Source organism: Pan troglodytes, chromosome 21 (genome assembly GCF_028858775.2).
Source record: "Pan troglodytes isolate AG18354 chromosome 21, NHGRI_mPanTro3-v2.0_pri, whole genome shotgun sequence".
In the NCBI taxonomy this organism is placed as follows: domain Eukaryota; kingdom Metazoa; phylum Chordata; class Mammalia; order Primates; family Hominidae; genus Pan; species Pan troglodytes.
The window spans coordinates 39,303,942-39,321,727 of record NC_072419.2 but is presented as its reverse complement, the minus strand read 5'-3'; the positions used below and the strand labels follow the sequence as shown (position 1 = coordinate 39,321,727).

Below are 17,786 nucleotides of genomic sequence, written 5' to 3'. Positions count from 1 at the left end.
CCTACTCCAAAACTCCTGCACTTTAATGACCTCCTGATGCCAGAGTTGAGAGTAGTGAAGTACGAAAATGTCCTGGTGGCAGGGGACCCTCTCCATAGAATGCTGTGTGGTTGTTTTAATATGAAGAGACAGGTTGCTTCCCCCGCTGTCCCCAGAGGGACCATCATTCCCGCAGTTGTAGCTACAACTGCCAAGTGCCCGGGCGCAGCCAAAGAGGGAAAAAAACCCAAACCATCCAGACCCTGAGGGAGGGTCCTTCATGGAAACTCGTCACAAGTGCCAGGAAAGTGGAGTCTTTTATTGAAAGTGGGAATACTCAACCTGCTGTCAGGATGGGGTCTGAGAGGCCTCCAGCCCCAAGGTGACTCCCCTCCTCCTGGCAGGCTGACCATGGAAGGGAATGTTTGCCAACAGGGTAGTGGCTGGATCCTTTCTCAGGGTTGGGGCAAGGGAGGAAGAGGGTTGGGGGGCCAGGGAGGGACCTGTCATGGAGGCTGAGGGGACTCTGGGCAGGGGACTGTTTCCAGGCCGAGCCTCTCTGGGACTGGTTCCAGCTTCTTCCAGTTGCAGCAGCATCTCTGCCTCTGTCACTCATGCGCTCAGCACCAAAAGGTCCTTGGATGGCAGAACAGAGTAGCCGGTGATGGGTGGGGTGGCTCTGGCTAGAGCCTTGCTACTCACCTGCCTACGGATCTGGCCGGTCATGTTTCTAGGAAGCAGTAACTCTGAACAGCGGAGATAAAGGGGTCATGCAGGCCCGAGGAGCACCTGGCCAGGTCATTATCTGGCCCTGTGCAGACGACCTTGGGCAAGACACTTCCCATCCCCTTATTCCCCAAAATAAGAGAAGTAGGCCTGAGTCCCTCTTCACAGTCTTCCAAAATCCAGTTTTCATAATTAAAAAAAATTTTTTGGCCAGGCGTGGTGGCTTACGCCTGTAATCCCAACACTTTGGGAGGCTGAGGCAGGTGGATCACCTGAGGTCAGGAGTTCGAGACCAGCCTGGGCAACATGGTGAAACCACATCTCTACTAAAAATACAAAAATTATCCGGGCATGGTGGCACGTGCCTGTAATTCCAGCTACTTGGGAGGCTGAGGCACAAGAATCACTTAAACCCGGGAGGTGGAGGTTACAGTGAGCCGAGATCGCGCCATTGCACTCCAGCTTGGGTGACAAGAGCAAGACTCCCTCTCAAAAAAAAAAAAAAAAACTTCAACAAAATAAATAATAAAAGTAAGAGATGATAACCCATAGACCAAAAAAAAAAAAAATTCGTGAGTCTCTATCGACAGAAATAAATAATTAAATGGATAAATAAATAAATGGAAGAGAAGGGACAGCTCTTCCTCGGTAGAATTCCAGCTGACACATGTCAAAGGAATTGGAGAAGCAGAATATCACCATTAGGCACACACCACAGTCATAACAGTTGCAGACAAAACCGTGAACACTGAATGGCAAAAATTAGTGGGAGAAAGTCTAACGAGAAACAGGATATTTGCATGGTCTCCTGGTACCTCCTCACAAGAGATTGATTAGCTACTAAGGGAAAAATAGTAATTTTACAGTGAAGAAGCACTTAAGCAAGCACTCAAAGTGAACACCTCCAGGAATAAGTCACATGGACATCGGTATCCCCTGAAAGGATGCACCGGGGACTGTGTCACTTCTGTAGTGTTCTTGCCAAAAACACAAAACTTCAATCCAATTGTGAAAAAAGTGTCCATCAAATCCAGGGCATATCGCACAAAATAGGCCAGACTCATCGGAAATGTCAAGGTTATGAAACACAAGGAAAAGGTGAGGAATTGTCCCACCTTGGAGGACTCTAAAGAGACATGACAACTGAATGCAAGAGGGGATCCTTGACTGGACCCTGAACCAGACCAAAGGCAATAGAGGGGAAACTGGTGAAAACGTCTGCAGATTCTTCACGGTTTTGTACCAATGTTAATTTCTGGGTTTTGATCATGGTACTCTGTTTATGTAAGATGCTAACATTAGGGGGAGCTGGGAGAAGGGTATTCTGGAACTGTCTGTACTATGTTTGCAACTTTTCTGTGTGCCTAAAATTATTTCAAAATAAAAAGTTAAAATAAATGGCTAGACCTATATAATAATAATAATAGCAGCTGCCATTTACAGGGGGCCTACAGGGTCAAGCCTGGGACTGAGGTTTTCTTTAAACCTTTCAAACCCAATACCCATTACACATTTTATTACAGGCATTTGTGTTATCTCCCTTATTATTCTGGAATAAGGTTCACAGATTCTATAACCTGTGTATACCTATATTTCAAAAACCAGTATAATTCCCTTACCAGAATATAAAGGAGAAAGAAAAGGTAAGTCATTTATAATAAAATAATATGTATTTTGATATGAAAATATGCACACATTCAGGAAAGAAAAATTCATCTCCACCAATTTCAAAAAGGCCCTGGGGGCCAGGGAGGGTGTAGTACAGCCCCACTGAGAGCCATTGGTTTGAGCTGCTTCACACTGTTTTGGTGGAAACTCTAATTCTCACCAGCTGGGTGACCTTGAGCAAGTGGCCTACCCTCTCTGATACTCAAGTCCTTCATCTACTAAGTGAGGGCAAACATCAACCAGGGCTGTTGATGGCCAAGTCCATGAAAGGTCATGTGGTAAGGCCAAGTCCATGAAAGACTATGTATGGGGCACTGAACATCTCAGTAAATAGTAGAGATGATGATGATGATGATGATGATGATGAAGATAAGCCTGTGCCAATCCTGTTCGTGTTTCCTAACGCCTTTGTTGAAGTGAATAATACCATTTTATAATAAAATGCTGTATCTCGTTTAATTTCTCACCACAAACTGTATGAGGTGGCCATTATTGTTCCCCATTTTCAGATGAGAAAACTGAGGCTCAAAGCAGTGCTGAGGTCCTGCAGGATCTCAAGAGACTGGGCCAAGGCAGGGGACTGTCCCAGAGCCAGCATCTGACCCCTGCCCACACTGCCCATCCAAGGTCATTGTCCACCTCCCTTGACTGACTCCCTAATGTGGGAAGGGGGCTGTTCCCTGGGTCTGAGCCTGTCATGAATGTGAGGGGCAAATGTGAGGGGCAATTTCCTTCGGCAAGGAAATTGTCAATCTGGCGCAAAGGCCCCATTCATTCCATTTCTGGGAATTTGTTCCAAGAAACTAAATCTAGAATCAAGAAACAGTTTATGCATTGAGATGTTCACTGCAGCATCCTTTATTACGGTGATGGTATTTATAATGGTGGACACTTCCAGAAGTGCTTATTATGTGCCAGGCCTGTGCAAGGCACGTTACACACAGAATCCCATTTTCTCCTAAAAGCAGCCCTATGGGTAGGTACTATGATTAGCCCCTTTTTATAGAGGAAATAAATGGAGGCTTGGAGAGGTTACCCAGCTGGAAACTGGCAGAGTTAGGATTTGAACTGGGGTCACTGGGCTCCAAGCCCTCGTTCTTTAACCCCAATGCTCTACTGATTCCCTGAGCAAAGCCATGTTTAAAAATAAAACTTCAGAAAGACTGGAATGAAAAGCAGCGAAATGTTCTCAGGGGGAATTGCTGGATTGTATATATGTCTATATATATATATATAGACATATATATATATAGACATATATATATGGATGCATACATGTTTTTTTAATCTTTTCCATATTTTCCAAATTTCAGATATTGAGCACAGGTGGTTTTTATAGTGGAAACAAGAACCCCTGCATGTGAACTTCAAAGCACCTGCCATGATTATAATTAGCCAATTACTTTGGGAATATTTACCAAAAGGCCATCTCCCTATTGGGCTAAGAGAGCTTTGCAAGGGCCAAGGTTGTCCTTGTTCACTGCTGGATCCCCAGGCCCCTGCATAGTGCCTGGCACACAGTAGGTGCTCAATAAAAGTTGCTCCAATGAACTATACCACATTCCATTTTGGGCAAGCCCCTTACTGCTGTGAGCCTCAGTTCTCACATCTGTAAGATGGCAACAATGACATCTGTGGTGAGGGCTAAATGAGACTGTGAATGGGAGAGTGTCTTCAAGGATCCTTAACAGCTCTGCTCCTTGTTCCCTCAGCCCCATACTTGGAAGGAAGAGGATCCTGTTTCCTCCCCTTCCCTCCTCTTCTCTTCCTCTTCCAAGTTCCTGGCCTGAATGCAGTGGTCAAAGGTGATGAGCAAAGGGCAGGGAGGAAAAGCAGAATGGAGCTCGATCTCCTCTTACCTCCAACACGTCAATGTCTGCATTGCTAAAGTCGATGTTGAGGATTTTGGGGAGAGGGACGCCAGAACCCAGCACAGCTGTAAAATAAAAAACAGTCAGACATGGTCAGTGGTCCAAGAGGTATTGGTCTCACCAGAAGCCGGCAGTATTTGTAAGACGATTGTCAATTTCTTTTTTCTTTTTTTGAGACAGAGTCTCGCTCTGTTGCCCAGGCTGGAGTGCAGTGGCACAATCTCAGCTCATTGCAACCTCCACCTCCCAGGTTCAAGTGATTCTCCTGCCTCAGCCTCCCAAGTAGCTGGGATTATAAGCACATGCCAACACGCCTAATTTTTGCTTTTTTTGTTTGTGTGTTTGTTTTGTTTTTTGTTTGTTTTGTTTTTTGTTTTAGTAAAGACAGGGTTTCACTATGTTGGCCAGGCTGATTTTGAACTCCTGACCTCAGATGATCTGCCCCCACCTCGGCCTCCCAAAGGGCTGAGATTACAGGTGTGAGCCATGGTGCCCACACCTGGCAATTTCTTTTTCTTTTTCTTTTCTTTTCCCTTTTCTCTTTTCTCTTCTTTTATTTTCTTTTCTTCCTTCCTTCCTTCTTTCTTTCTTTCATTCATTTTTTTTTTGACTGAGTCTTGCTCTGTTGCCCCAGCTGGAGCACAGTGGCACGATCTCAGCTCACTGCAACATCCACCTCCTGGGTTCAAATGATTTTCTTGCCTCAGCCTCCTGAGTAACTGGGACTACAGGCGTGCGCCACCACGCCCAGCTAATTTTTGTGTTTTTAGTAGAGATGGGGTTTCACCATATTGGTCAGGCTGGTCTTGAACTCCTGACCTCGTGATCCACCCGCCTTGGCCTCCCAAAGTGTTGGGATTACAGGCTTGAGCTACTGTGCCCGGCCCTGGCAATTTCTTTTATGCCTCTAGGCCTTTGTCCTTGCAGTTCCTCCTGCCTGGTGCACATTCTCTCACCCTAGCATCCCTGGTGAGTTCTGAGCCCTCTCTGAGACTGTTCAGATGTTACCTCCTCTGCGAGGCTTTCTGGACCCCAAATGACTCTAGGCTCCTGCAGCACCCCCATCCCACCTCCGAACTGCTCTATTAGAGAAACCATAAAATATTAATTATCTGTTTCTGTATCTGTCACGCCCACCACATTGTGAGTTCCCTGAAGGCAAGAACTGTGTCCCCTTGGGAGGCCAAGGTGGGTGGATCACTTGAGGTCAGGAGTTTGAGACTAGCCTGGCCAACATGGCAAAAACCCATCTCTACTAAAAATACAAAAATTAGCTGGGTGTGGTGGTGCACAGCTGTAATCCCAGGTACTCAGGAGGCTGAGGCAGGGGAGTCTCTTGAACCTGGGAGGCAGAGGTTGTAGTGAGCCGAGATCGTGCCACTATACTCTAGCCTGGGCCACAGAGTGAGACTCCATCTCAAAAAAAAAAAAAAAAAAGAAAAGAAAAGAAAAGAAAGAAAGAAAAGAGCTGTGTCCCCAGCATCACCCAGCCCTTCGCCAGTCATAGAGGAGATGGCAAATGTTGGCCGAGTGAAGTAATGGAAAGTGCACGTGGAGCCCTAGCCATTGACTCTGCCATGGGATGTGCTGTTTGTTTTCAGATTGTCAGAGCCTAAGTAAACCTGCTAATTACTGTTCTAGAAAGAGAGCAGGAAGAGAGAAAAAGAAGTGAGGTAGGAAAGAGTGGATGGGGGAAGTAAATTAAGTGAAATTTAACAGACTTCTCTATTCCAGCAGGACTTTCCAAAAAGCTAAGGACATTGTGAATCTACCCTGCAGGAGTATCTTCAGCACTTCCCAAACTTGCTCGGCCATGGAACACTTTTTGCAGGGTATTTTGTGGGACTACTTTACGGAGCTCACTTTGGGGACTATGGACCTAGTCCAAGCTCTCATTTTGAAAATGGTGAATTGCACTTCAGTATGATTAAAAGACTCGCCCCCAAGTTCACACCACTCTTAGTGATTAAGCCAGGCAAGACGCTCCGTCTCTTCCCTCCCAGGTCAGCCCAGCCCAGCCCCTGACCCCATCCTCTCACAGAGAAACCACCACTTTCCCCACCAGTGAGACTCAGCTTCCTCTGGCCACAGGGCCCAGAACAAGGGTTTGTTTGACATCAAGATGGCTCCAAAAGAACCCCCGCTGGTGTAGCTGATGACATCGGCTGGGATGTGCCAGCCCTCCTTGTCTTCTTATCCAGGAAGCAGGAGTGGGAGAGAGTCTGGGGCCCAGTGGCCCCAGGGCTTGGGCAGTTTCCCAGTCCCAGTATGTGAGTAGCCAATGACCCCCATAGTTCAACAAGCAGCTTTCCCAGTAACATTCCTGAGACGCCCCAGAGAGCAAAGCAAGCTCAGTCTACTCTGTTTATAAAGTTGGGCAAGAAAACCTCCTAACTTGATGTGGTTCCCTAGGGGGGCAGATTCTGGGCTAGGAAGGAGGCTGGGGATGTCGATAAGAGCAACTTTAGCTGTATCTGCGCCAATGGAACTTTTCACAATAAGAATGTATTCCTGTAGTTCCTGTATCATTAAAAATAAATACATGTTTAAATATGAGTCAGGAAAGATCTCAATCATATGGGAAAAAAATGGAGAAAAAGAGTTTAGAAGGAAATATACTCAGATGTTGAGATTCATTGCCTCTGCGAGGTGAGTTTTTTTAAAAATTGTTTTATATTTTCTAAAATTTGCACACATACAATGTTAATACATAATCGGAATTTTCATAGATAATCAGAAAAATAAAACAATCAGCCAAACAAGAAAGAAGCAAATAAGGAAGGTGCTGGAACTTTGGGGGCCACGTTTGGATTTGGAGGCTTTCATCGACACGCTTCAAAGGAAGTGCTCAGAAATACTATTGAGGTAGGATAGATGCACATCCAGCATGCCCAACAAGCCAGTATCCCCCAGTACCCAAGCCACAAGCTCCCAGAGAGGCACAGGCACCCGCTCTCACCGTTCATTGCGGGCATGAATGCCAGGTCAAAAATCTTCTCCACCAGCACCTCCATGAGGCCAATCTGCAGAGGAAGAAGGAGGACAGAGCCTGGGCAGGGGGTTTGCTCAGCTCCAGAGGGCCCCTTGGGTCTGCTCCCCTGGCTCAAGGTGGAGACACAGACCTGCTCTGGGAGAGTCTAGGTTCTGGCAGTCAGAACCCCTGAGACCCCAGAATTTCTCACCGGCAGCCTTAAGGTGCCCCCCGTCAACTTGCACATTGTGCAGATGGGCAGACTGAGGCCCAGCATGGGTGGTGGCCCAAGGCCCCTATGAAGCAGGGATTGAGGGAGGCCTAGTTCCTCCCCTGGGAGGCACAGAGCACAGGTTTCAGGGTGGCCTGGCCCCGATGGCACTGTCATGGCATCACAGAAGTCCCAATGGCCCTGGAGCCAACACCCCAGGTTCCCATCCCAGCTCAGCCTCCGTGGGCCTCTGGGCAGGCTCCTTCACCTCTCTAACCCTCAGCTTCCTCAGCTGTAAAATGGGTCAGTGAGCTGAGTTTGCAAGGATGCGGTGAAGATGGTGGGTAGATCATGTAAAACTCCTGGCCTTGAGCCTTTTCATATGTTACCTCCCTTAACTTCTCTAAGCCTTGGTTTCCACATCTGAAAACAGGAGTGAGTAACCCTTGCCTCATAGGGTGGTTATAAAAATCAGACATAAGCCCCTATATGTAACATGCCTGATGTTCCAGTCTGCAGAGGGTGAGGGCATGGACTCACTTTCCGGCGGTGCCTCTTCCTAGCTCTGTTGCCTTGGGCAAGTCACTTGAGCTTACCTTCCTTATTTGGAAGAATGGGTGTAATAATAATACCCAAATCATAACACGGTGGTAAGGATTAAATGAGAAAACCTCATTAAAAGATTAAAAAAAGCATAATTCAGTGCCTAGGGCCCATCTCGATAGCTTCATTAATTCATTAATTTTACACTGTCAGCCCCTTTCTTCACTTGGAGTCCAGAGATTTCAGTTCTAATCCCAACTCTGCCCCAACCAGCTGGGAAGCCTTGGGCAGTTTATCCTTATAAAATGAAGCTGGCAAGATCAGCTTCACAGGCTGTAGCTTTTTGGGTTAGAAAAGCTATAAAATTAGCAACACAATGAATGGGTTTGACTTTTTCTGCACATGTGGAAATCTCATCCAAGCTTGTCCCAGAAAGCTAGCAGATGCTTAGTTGTCAATTTATAAAAAGCGGAGGTGGGGGGTGGGGAGGAAGGAGTGTTTCTGAAGCCTTGGGTGGGGGTGGGGCACCCAAGAGTGAACAAAGAGATAAAACAGGACCCAACGCTAGAATGTGAGCATCTCAGATTTCTGGACCCTTGGAAAAGCAGAATTCCACAACCCAGGGGCAAGAAGGGAGGTTAGAAATGAACTCAAATTGTATTCATTTTACAGATGGGGAAACTGAGGCTCAGAGTGGGTTGATATCGCTCAAGGTCACACAGGAGTCAGTGGGCTCCTAACTCCAGGAGGAAAGTGGTCCTGTAGGACAAGGCTGCCACTGTGCCTCCCCACCCTGAAATGGAGCGATTTGGGCCAAGTGGCCCGCCATGGGGCAGCCAGTTAACATGGGACAGCACCCGAGGCAGAGTAGAAGGAGCTGTGAGTCTGTCCTCTGCCCCTCACTTGCCTTGTGGGCCTCAGTTTCTACATCTGTCCATCTGCAAAATGAGGGCTGATGGTGTTGACGGGAACACTTTGGAATTCACAAACTCCCCATGCCCAGCCAGCCTCACAGGAACACCATTCCCGGAAGACCCGTCCTGGGCTCCTTCCCAGAAGATCTTGCCCTGGGAACTAAGCGTGGTACTTACATCAAAGTTGCCCACGTTTGAGGTTCTGAGGTTGAGGCTGGTCCTGTAGATGAAGAAAACAGCCTGTGAGAAGCAGGGATTGCCTGAAAATCATAAGGCTCTTGCATTGCAACAAATTGTGAGAAGCCCCTCCACTATCCTCATGATCACTCTCCATCTGCAGGGATTTAATAAGAACAATGCTGGCTCTCACATGCTGAGCGCTAACTACACGTCGGACACCATGCTAAGGGCTTCATGCACCACACGGAGAAGGCTCAAATCATAGCTTTGCCACCTACTAGCTTTGTGACCTTAGTCAAGGTACTTTACCTTTCTATGCCTCAGTTTCTTCATCTGCAAAGTGGGTGGCTGCTAGGACTAAAGGGGATATTTCCGTAAAGCACTGCTCCAGAGCCCTGCCATAGGTGCATGAGTGATCACCATCACCTCGTGTAATCCTTCCAGCCCTCCAGTGGAGCAGGCTCCAGGGTAATTTACTGCAGCCACAGAGCCAGGGAGGGATAGCCCAGGCCTCACACCCTGAACCTGCACTCTCACTGTTGCGCTGTTCTGAGATGGGAGGCTGAGGCCGGGGTTTGAGGTCTCGCTCTGCTGTATAAGGGCCTCCGTCTTGCTGCACCTGAATCTCAATACAGCTGACAGTCCTACACGAGAGAGGCCAGACCGGGCTTGCCCGTGGGGCGGAAATCGTTCGGGGCTGTTCAGAAGCATCAGCTCGTTGTCCAGCAGGAGGGAAATAAAGGTACCTTCTAAGGAAACAAGACTCTCCGCTTGGGACATGTTTTCTTCCTTCCTGACTTCCTTACCCAGCCTCTCTCCCTCTCAGGCACCGCACCCCACAGTATCCGTGCCCTTTTCCTCTCTGCGAAGCTTGCCCATGCTGCTCTCCCTGCAGGAAATACCCAGCTCTTGCCCAGCTGGCCCCTACTCCTTATCCAGGCCGCAGGCTGAATCTTGCCTCCTTGGGAACTCCTGGATGTCTCTGATGTGCACTATATTAATCACGAGTAACTGCCATTGGTGGGCTTAAGAAATAGTGGTTGTAAAAGAAAAGCTTACAATGATCTAGTCACATGATAAAAATTTTACATATGACCTCATTTAATCTTGAAATGGAAACAATGATAGTACTTATTTCCATAGGCTTATATCAAGAATTAAAGGAAGGGCGGGTGCAGTGGCTCATGCCCATAATCCCAGAACTTTGGGAGGCCGAGGCAGGCAGATCACTTGAGCCCAGGAGTTCAAGACCAGGCTGGCCAACATGGCGAAACCCCGTCTCTACTAGAAATATAAAAATTAGTCTGGCGTGGTGGTGCATGCCTGTAATCTCAGCTACTTGGGAGGCTGAGGTAGGAGGATCGCTTGAGCTGGGGAGGTCAAGGCTGCAGTGAGCCGCGACTGTACTCTAGCCTGGGCAACAGAGTGAGCTCCTGGCTCAAAAGAAAAGAAAAAGAATTAAATGAAGACACACCTAGGACTTAGCCAAATACCTGGCACACAGAAAGCATCCAATGAATAATAATTATTCTTTTTATGAATCTTACGAGGTAGTGACTATTATCCCCATTTTCAGATGAGAAAACTGAGGCTCAGAGTGAAGTTGGTTGGCCAATATCACACAGTCAGTCAGTGGTCACATCAGGATTTGAACCCATATTGCTTGGCTCCAAAGCGCATGATTGTACCCATCCAATGCAGCAGGTCACACGAACCTGGGTTGGCTCACAGCCCCTCTATGTAGTTGCTGGGTGGCCCTGGGTAAGTAAATCCACTGTTTCCAGCCCTAGTTTTCTCCCTACAAAGGGAGAATAATAGCCCTGACTTCCACTGGGACCATCAGAGGGGAGAAACAAGATAATACGTACACTTCAAGTACATAGAGCAGAGCCTGGTACATCATCATCACCAGCATCCTCCTCCTCCTCGTCCTCCTCCTCCTCCTCATCATTGTTACTTAGAGACAGGGCCTTGCTGTGTTGCCCAGGCTGGAGTGCAGTGGCACAATCATAGCTCACCACAACCTCAAGCTCCTGGGCTCCTGCCTCAGCCTCCTGAGTAGCTGGGATTACAGACACATGATACCAAGCCCGGCTAATTTTTTCTAGGACTACAGGTGTGTACCTATGCCCAGCTAATTTTTCTATTTTTGTAGAGATGGTGTCTTGCTATGTTTCTCAGTCTGGTCTCAAACTCCTGGCCTCAATCAGTCCTCCAGCCTCGGCCTCCCAAAGCACTGAGACTACAGGCATGGGCTACTGTGCCCACACCCCAGCATCATTATTATTACTGACTGTTGATTTTGGCAGTAGTTTCTTTCTAAGTTCACGGCTTCACCCACCTTGCTTGGCTTGTGACAGTGGTAATGGTAGGCATGAGCCATCGTCACCTTTGCAGCCCCTTGGGTTTACCCAGCCCTGATGGCCACACAGGAGACCTCTACCCGCTCCCTGGTGGCTCCTCCATGAGCAGCACCAGCACCATCAGGACCCCAAGGCAGCATAGCCCCTTACTTCTCCAGCTTGGCATCAATCATGAGCTTATCTCCTTCTATGGAAAATGAGGCCAAGAGTTCTGTGTCCTGGAGGGAAAGGAAAGGAGAAAGACGTCACTGCCATCATGTCTTGGCCAGTGCTTGCCAAGGGCTCATTGTGTGCCCAGTGCTAGCTAGGGCTTCGGTAACCCTGAGCATGATGGCAGGTTGTTCCCCGAGGCCTGGGTCAGACCTCCTTTTATAAGCATGAGACTCCTGGTTAACACTCACCATGCACTGGATTTGCACCACCTCTGGAGAGAAGGAGTTCGGAATAATAAGTTGCCAACATTAACTATCATTTGCAAGTGAGTCACAGTAAGGGCTGAGTGAACACTTCCCAGTAAGGCAACAGTCACAGGATCCCCATGATTTATAGAGGGTGTTTACCAGGTGTCTCTGCAATGCCTCGGAGTGGGTGGGGAGTGGCTCGTAGCCTATGAAACTCACTTTAGATGACGAGATTGGGCATCACCACTGCCAATCATAACTGTCCCATCCCCCAGGAGAGGATATAAAAGGCCCAGGCTCACCTCTCTCTCTCTCTCTCCAAGTAGAGGCCTTTTTGTAGGAAAATCCCTTTTTCCTTCGCTGCCTTCCACCCAAAATAAATTGAATTTAAAAGTTGGCTTTATTGAAAAACAGTAAGCTCCCGACAAATTCAGGTGATGTTAGTAGATAACAATGACCACGATGACTGGCCTGATGAAGAACTGGGGGCTCTGGGTGCACGTGCCAGGGGTGTAAGCTGGTGTGGGAAATGGTGTTTGGACTGAGGACTGAAAGGTATGTAGGACTTGGCCAGATGAAAAGAGGGTGGGAGAGTAATCCAGGCAGTGGGGAGGGCATGGGCAAAGGCCCAGAGGCAGGGAAGAGGTTGGCATTAGAGAGGTAGAGACGAGGCCAGAGGGCAAGGAGGTAAAAGTGTTCATGAGGCTACAGTGAAAAGGGACCAAGCCAGGCAGAGCTGTGTGCTGGGGAGGAGTCAGGGCCGCATCCCTGGGACAGCAGGAGTCACTTCAGGGTGCTGGGCTGGCTCACACAAACCTCTGGGCTGCTGATGGAAAATCTCCACACAGTAGAGGCTGATTGATGGAGGACAGATTGGGACAGCCATTCCCACTTGTGGGCTAGAATCGACCCTTTAATCTACCATCTTATAAGGCCCACACAAGAACCCCCACACTCTGTGGCTTGGCATGCTCCAGCCTAGAGCACCTGATTCCCAACTAGAAGTGGCTTATTTGGTCTCAAGCTTTGGGAGTAGGAGGGACTAGCAGGAAGACAGCAGATGGGACCAGAGTCCCAAGTGTCTGAGTCCAAAGCCTGAAGCCTTAATCATGGAGGGAGAAATGGCATTTAACACAGCTTAACGCATTCCTGTGACCAATGTTTACTGAGCATCTACTATGTGCTGGGCCCTAAGCTAGACCGTAGCCTAGGGTCTCACCACAGAGTGAGACTCCATCTCAAAGAAAAAAAAAAAAAGGAAGTAAGGGAGTAACTGTGCAGATACCTGGGGGAAGAGCATCCCAGGCAGAGGGAACAGCATGTGCAAAGGCCCTGAGGTCAGACAGTGCCTGACATGTTGGAGGAACACTGAGGAGCTCAGAGGTGATGAGGGGATGGTCATGAGGACTTTGTGGGCCATTGTCAGGAGATGGGCTTTTATTCCAGAATTGAAGGAATGCAGAGGAGAAACATGGTTCACTTTTTTTTTTTCGAGATGGAGTCTTGCTCTGTCACCCAGGCTGGAGTGCAGTGGTGCGATCTCGGCTTACTGCAGCCTCTGCCTCCCAGGTTCAAGCGATTCTCGTGCCTCAGCCTCCCGAGTAGCTGGGACTACAGGTGTGTGCCACCACATCCAGCTGATTTTTGTATTTTTAGTAGAGGCAGAGTTTCACCATGTTGACAAGGCTGGTCTCGAAATCCTGGCCTCAAGTGATCCACCCACCTCAGCCTCTCAAAGAGCTGGGTTCTCAAGTGTGAGCCACCATGCCTGGCCATCGTTCACATTTTAAGAGGATTCCTTTCTATGAAATAATTGTGAAAATTGTTGTATTTGTATCTGTCCCCTGCTAGGTACCAGGTACAAGAGAGCAGGCACCATCTGTCTCGTTTCCCCTTTCCCCAGTGTCAAGTAGAAAGCATAACACATAGTAGGTGCTCAATAAATATTGCTGAATGAATGATCAAGACTGGCTTGGCCACACACTGGGTATATGCAACCTGTGAGAATAATATCAGCTAACACTTGGGCAGCCTTTAGGGTATGTCAGGCACTGCTCTGAGCATCTTACTAATGCCCTACTGCCATCCCCCTGTGGTAGAGGAGAAAATCAGTCTTAATTTCATTCAGTCATCACGACAACCCCATGTGGTATTTTTTCTCCATGTTACAGATGAGAAAACTGGGGCTCAGAGGGAAATGCCAAGCAAATTGTGCAAGGCCAGCAAGAGAGTTAAGATTCTAGTCTAGAGATAGGGAGTGACTTGTCCAAAGTCATGTAGCTGGAAGTGGTAAAGGCTAGATTTGGGTTAGAGCCTCTGGTCCCAAAGTTGGGCCCATACTCATGATGGTGGAGATTGAGGGGATTTGAAGGGGTCTTTGGGCTCCAGGAGACCATGTGGCTCTGTCTTGAGGCCCAGCTGGAGGCCACCAGTACCTCCAGACACTCACCACGTCAATGAGGCAGATGGTAGTCTCCAGGTCTTTGGGCTGGGAGACCATGACCTCGGCAGTGGCCAACACCTTCACCAGCGCTTTGTCCTTCTGCAGCGTCACAGATGGTGGGTTCAGCACCTGGATCCTGATGATAAGTGGGCAGGACTCGGGGTACTGCTGGAACACCTGTGGGCAGGCACCAGGCCAGATGGACAGGGCCCTTAGCATAGGAGGTACCCAGGGGGTTATCAGCCAACCTCTAAACACAGAGCACCAGGGTCTCATGTTGCTTGAGTCTAACAAACCACAGGCAAAGCCATTGACCCACTGTGAGAACTGGGCAAGGAGCTTCCCTCTCCAAGCCTTGCACATGGGGTTACTATGAGAAATAACTGTGATCATGCCGGCAAAATTCAGGCTCAATGCCTGACACCTGGAAATGCTTAAAACTTGGTACTGAGTGAAATGGGGTCTCCCAGAGATGCTGGCCAGGTGCTGAATGGACAGTCTTAATTTCATTCAGTCATTACAACAACCCATGGGGTATTTTTTTCCCTCCACATTACAGATGAGAAAACAGGGCCTCAGAGGGGAATGCCAAGGAAATTGTCCAAGGCCACGAGGAAGGTTAAGATTCCAGTGCATGTCTGTGGGCTCAGAGCCCAGAGCCTCCCAAAGCCTCTGAACACTGTTCCTGAAATGAGAAGTCCACGCCTGGGGAATCCCACAGGGAGGTCCCAGGCAAGGCACAGGCTGCCCCCGGGCCCGGATTGCTGGAGGGACTTGAGCTTGTTTGCTGCAGTTTGATTCCCTGAAAGCTAATTTACTAAAGGGACAATTCATAAAATGGCAGTTTGCCATATTTATCAAATGATTGACTTACCAAAAATACATACTTTAAGGAATATACTTCTTAAATATGTTAACTGACCATAGAGAAATGGGCAAAACCACAATATTACTTTCAAAAGAAACAGAAAGAAGTCCCCTCCCCTGGTGACTCTGTGCAGCCCAGATCTCCAGGACACATTGCTGTGTCCAGCCTGAATCCCCCCTGCTGCAGTCCCAGCGCCACTGAGGACTCAGTCCCTATTCTACCCCAGCTCTGCTACTGCCTCATCATGTGACCTCTCTGAGCCTCTGTTTCCCCATCTGTAAATGGTGTGCTTCTCCTCTTTGGTCCTGTGGATAGAGGGAATGATCAGAACCAATTGAAAACGTATATTCTGACTGGGCACTGTGGCTCATGCCTGTACTCCCAGCACTTTGGGAGGCCGAGGTGGGCAGATCACTTGAGGTCAGGAGTTCGAGACCAGCCTGGCCAACGTGGCGAAATACTGTCTCTACTCAAAATACAAAATTAGCCAGGCATGGTGGCGCATGCCTGTAGTCCCAGCTACTCAGGAGGCTGAGTCAGGGGAATTGCTTGAACCAGGGAGGCAGAGTTTGCAGTGAGCTGAGATTGTGCCACTGCACTCCAGCCTAGGCAACGCAGCAAGACTCTGTCTCAAAAAAAGAAAGAAAAAGTATACTCTAAAAAACAATTTCATAAGCTGTAAAGTGCAGTGTACATAGGAAGTGACCCAGTAAATAAAAGGTCCAGTTGATTGAGGGGTCCACCTGCTGGCTGGAGCTGCCACTGTTACCACCCTAGAGAATGATCCTTCTGATGTTCAATTTGCAGCCACATGAGGGCAATAGTGACCACGTGTTGAGTTTGTTCTCCCCCTAGAGCCTTTGAATTCCACCCAGGACTAAACAGGGCAGGCAGAAAAGAGGTGAAAAGTGTCTAAAATGGCTATAGATTGCAGCCATCATTCGCACCTGCATAACACTTACTAGGTACAGAGCCCTTTGCTTCCAGGTGCAAGGTAATAGGCCCAGAACCAGACATGGGACCAGAACTGGGGTGGGAAAGGCCTTTGTTCCAACTCTATATGGTCACTAATTGGACAAAAGCACACTTGCTTTTTTTAAAAAAAGAAGTAATGTGTAATTATTAACAACAGCAATAATAGTTCACATTAATCAAATGCCTGCTCCTTGCCTTGGTGCAGACTCCAGGTCCATAGCCACCCTCTGAAGTGAGCATGGTTACCCCGTTTTCCAGATGAGAAAACTGAGGCTGTGAGAGAGGAATTGTGCATCTAAGGTCATATGACTGGGATGTGCTGACTCATGTCTGTCTGTTCCAAAGGCCTGGCTTTTCCCTCTAAGCAGCTGTGCACCCGAGTGTGCCTGGCCCGCGTTGACACCTTTACACGCATCATCTCATTTACCTTCCTATGATAACCTATGGAATAGGTATCAGCAGCCTTTTTTGACAGATGAGGAAGCTAAGGCTCAGAGATGTTAAGACTCTTCTTCAAAGTCACACAGCAAGGGAAGCGGCCAGGCTAGGATTAGGCCTATGCAGGCTGGACCACCTATAGAATTCAGGGTCTTTCCACCTCAACCCTCTGTGTCTTCCCCCGCCCCCACTCATGGGGGTCTAGCCTGCAAGCCCTTGTTACTGTCACTGCACTCCCAAGCAGGGGTTCGGGAGAGAGCACCCCACCCCAGCGCTGAGCATCTTCCCTTCCAATCCAGTTTCTCAAACAAGATAGAGAATGAGGCTGAAGGCAATGGGACCTGCCCACCTTACATACCTTGGGGATCAGGGCTCCCAGTGTGGCTGTGGTAAGTGGAGGAAGCTCTTCAAACTATAGGACAAGAAGAAGGGCCATGTGAATCCTGGAGGCTATCGGTACAGACAGGAGTTGCTAATACAGTGATTAAACTCCTACATGTTTTACAACACCCAGCAGGGCGTCTTCTCTCCCTTAAAGACCCCTGGGGAAGTCCTGCCTATCCAGCCATCATCACCATACGTAGATCACCGTAGCCAGTTTGTGGTTAAGTGACCTGGGCTGACTTAAGCTGACCAAGGAGTGTTTCAAAGAACAGCAGGCAAAACCTGAATATTTCTCCTCTAAAAATGTTATTCTTGGGTGAGAACGGTGGCTCATGCCTGTAATCCCAGCACTTTGGGAGGCCGAGGCAGGTGGATCACTTCAGGTCAGGAGTTTGAGACCAGCCTGGCCAACATGGTGAAAATCCCGCCTCTACTAAAAATACAAAAATTAGCCAGGCATGATGGCACATGCCTGTAATCCCAGCTACTTGGGAGGCTGAGGCAGGAGAATTGCTTGAACCCAGGAGATGGAGGTTGCAGTGAGCCAACATCACAACACTGCACTACAGCCTGGGTAACAGAGCAAGATTCTGTCTCAAAAAAAAAAAAAAAGAAAAAGAAAAGAAACAAATGTCATTCCTTATTAAAACAAGGAGACCAGCATCAAGTCCATTTGCATAACTCAGTGTCCACTAAATTCATGACCTCTGTCACATCCTTGAACCACCTGTACTATTATTTACTTAGCATCTTTAAATTGGCTTACTTCTTAAGACCTCAAATACTCAAAATGGAAAGCCAGTACCACTTGACACAAAGAGATGGCAACTGTAAAACCAAATACAATAAAA

General features: G+C 48.2%; 1 protein-coding gene across 2 annotated transcripts in view; it reads right to left on the bottom strand.

Annotated features, from left to right (window-relative positions):
• Positions 1–277: 277 nt before the first annotated feature.
• The window catches only part of BPIFB4 (BPI fold containing family B member 4), a 32,069-nt gene continuing 14,560 nt past the window's right edge, over positions 278–17,786 (bottom strand). The window contains exons 11-17 of one of the 2 annotated variants that reach the window (XM_016937706.2): positions 16,910–16,963; positions 14,277–14,447; positions 11,577–11,644; positions 9,061–9,103; positions 7,204–7,267; positions 4,233–4,309; positions 278–615 (exon numbers count right to left, since the gene is read on the bottom strand). In XM_016937706.2, coding sequence (XP_016793195.1) covers positions 592–615; positions 4,233–4,309; positions 7,204–7,267; positions 9,061–9,103; positions 11,577–11,644; positions 14,277–14,447; positions 16,910–16,963 — 501 coding nt within the window. In that variant the 3' untranslated portion in view covers positions 278–591. The remainder of the gene's footprint in view (positions 616–4,232; positions 4,310–7,203; positions 7,268–9,060; positions 9,104–11,576; positions 11,645–14,276; positions 14,448–16,909; positions 16,964–17,786) is intronic. The other variant, XM_016937707.2, reaches the window with a different exon arrangement.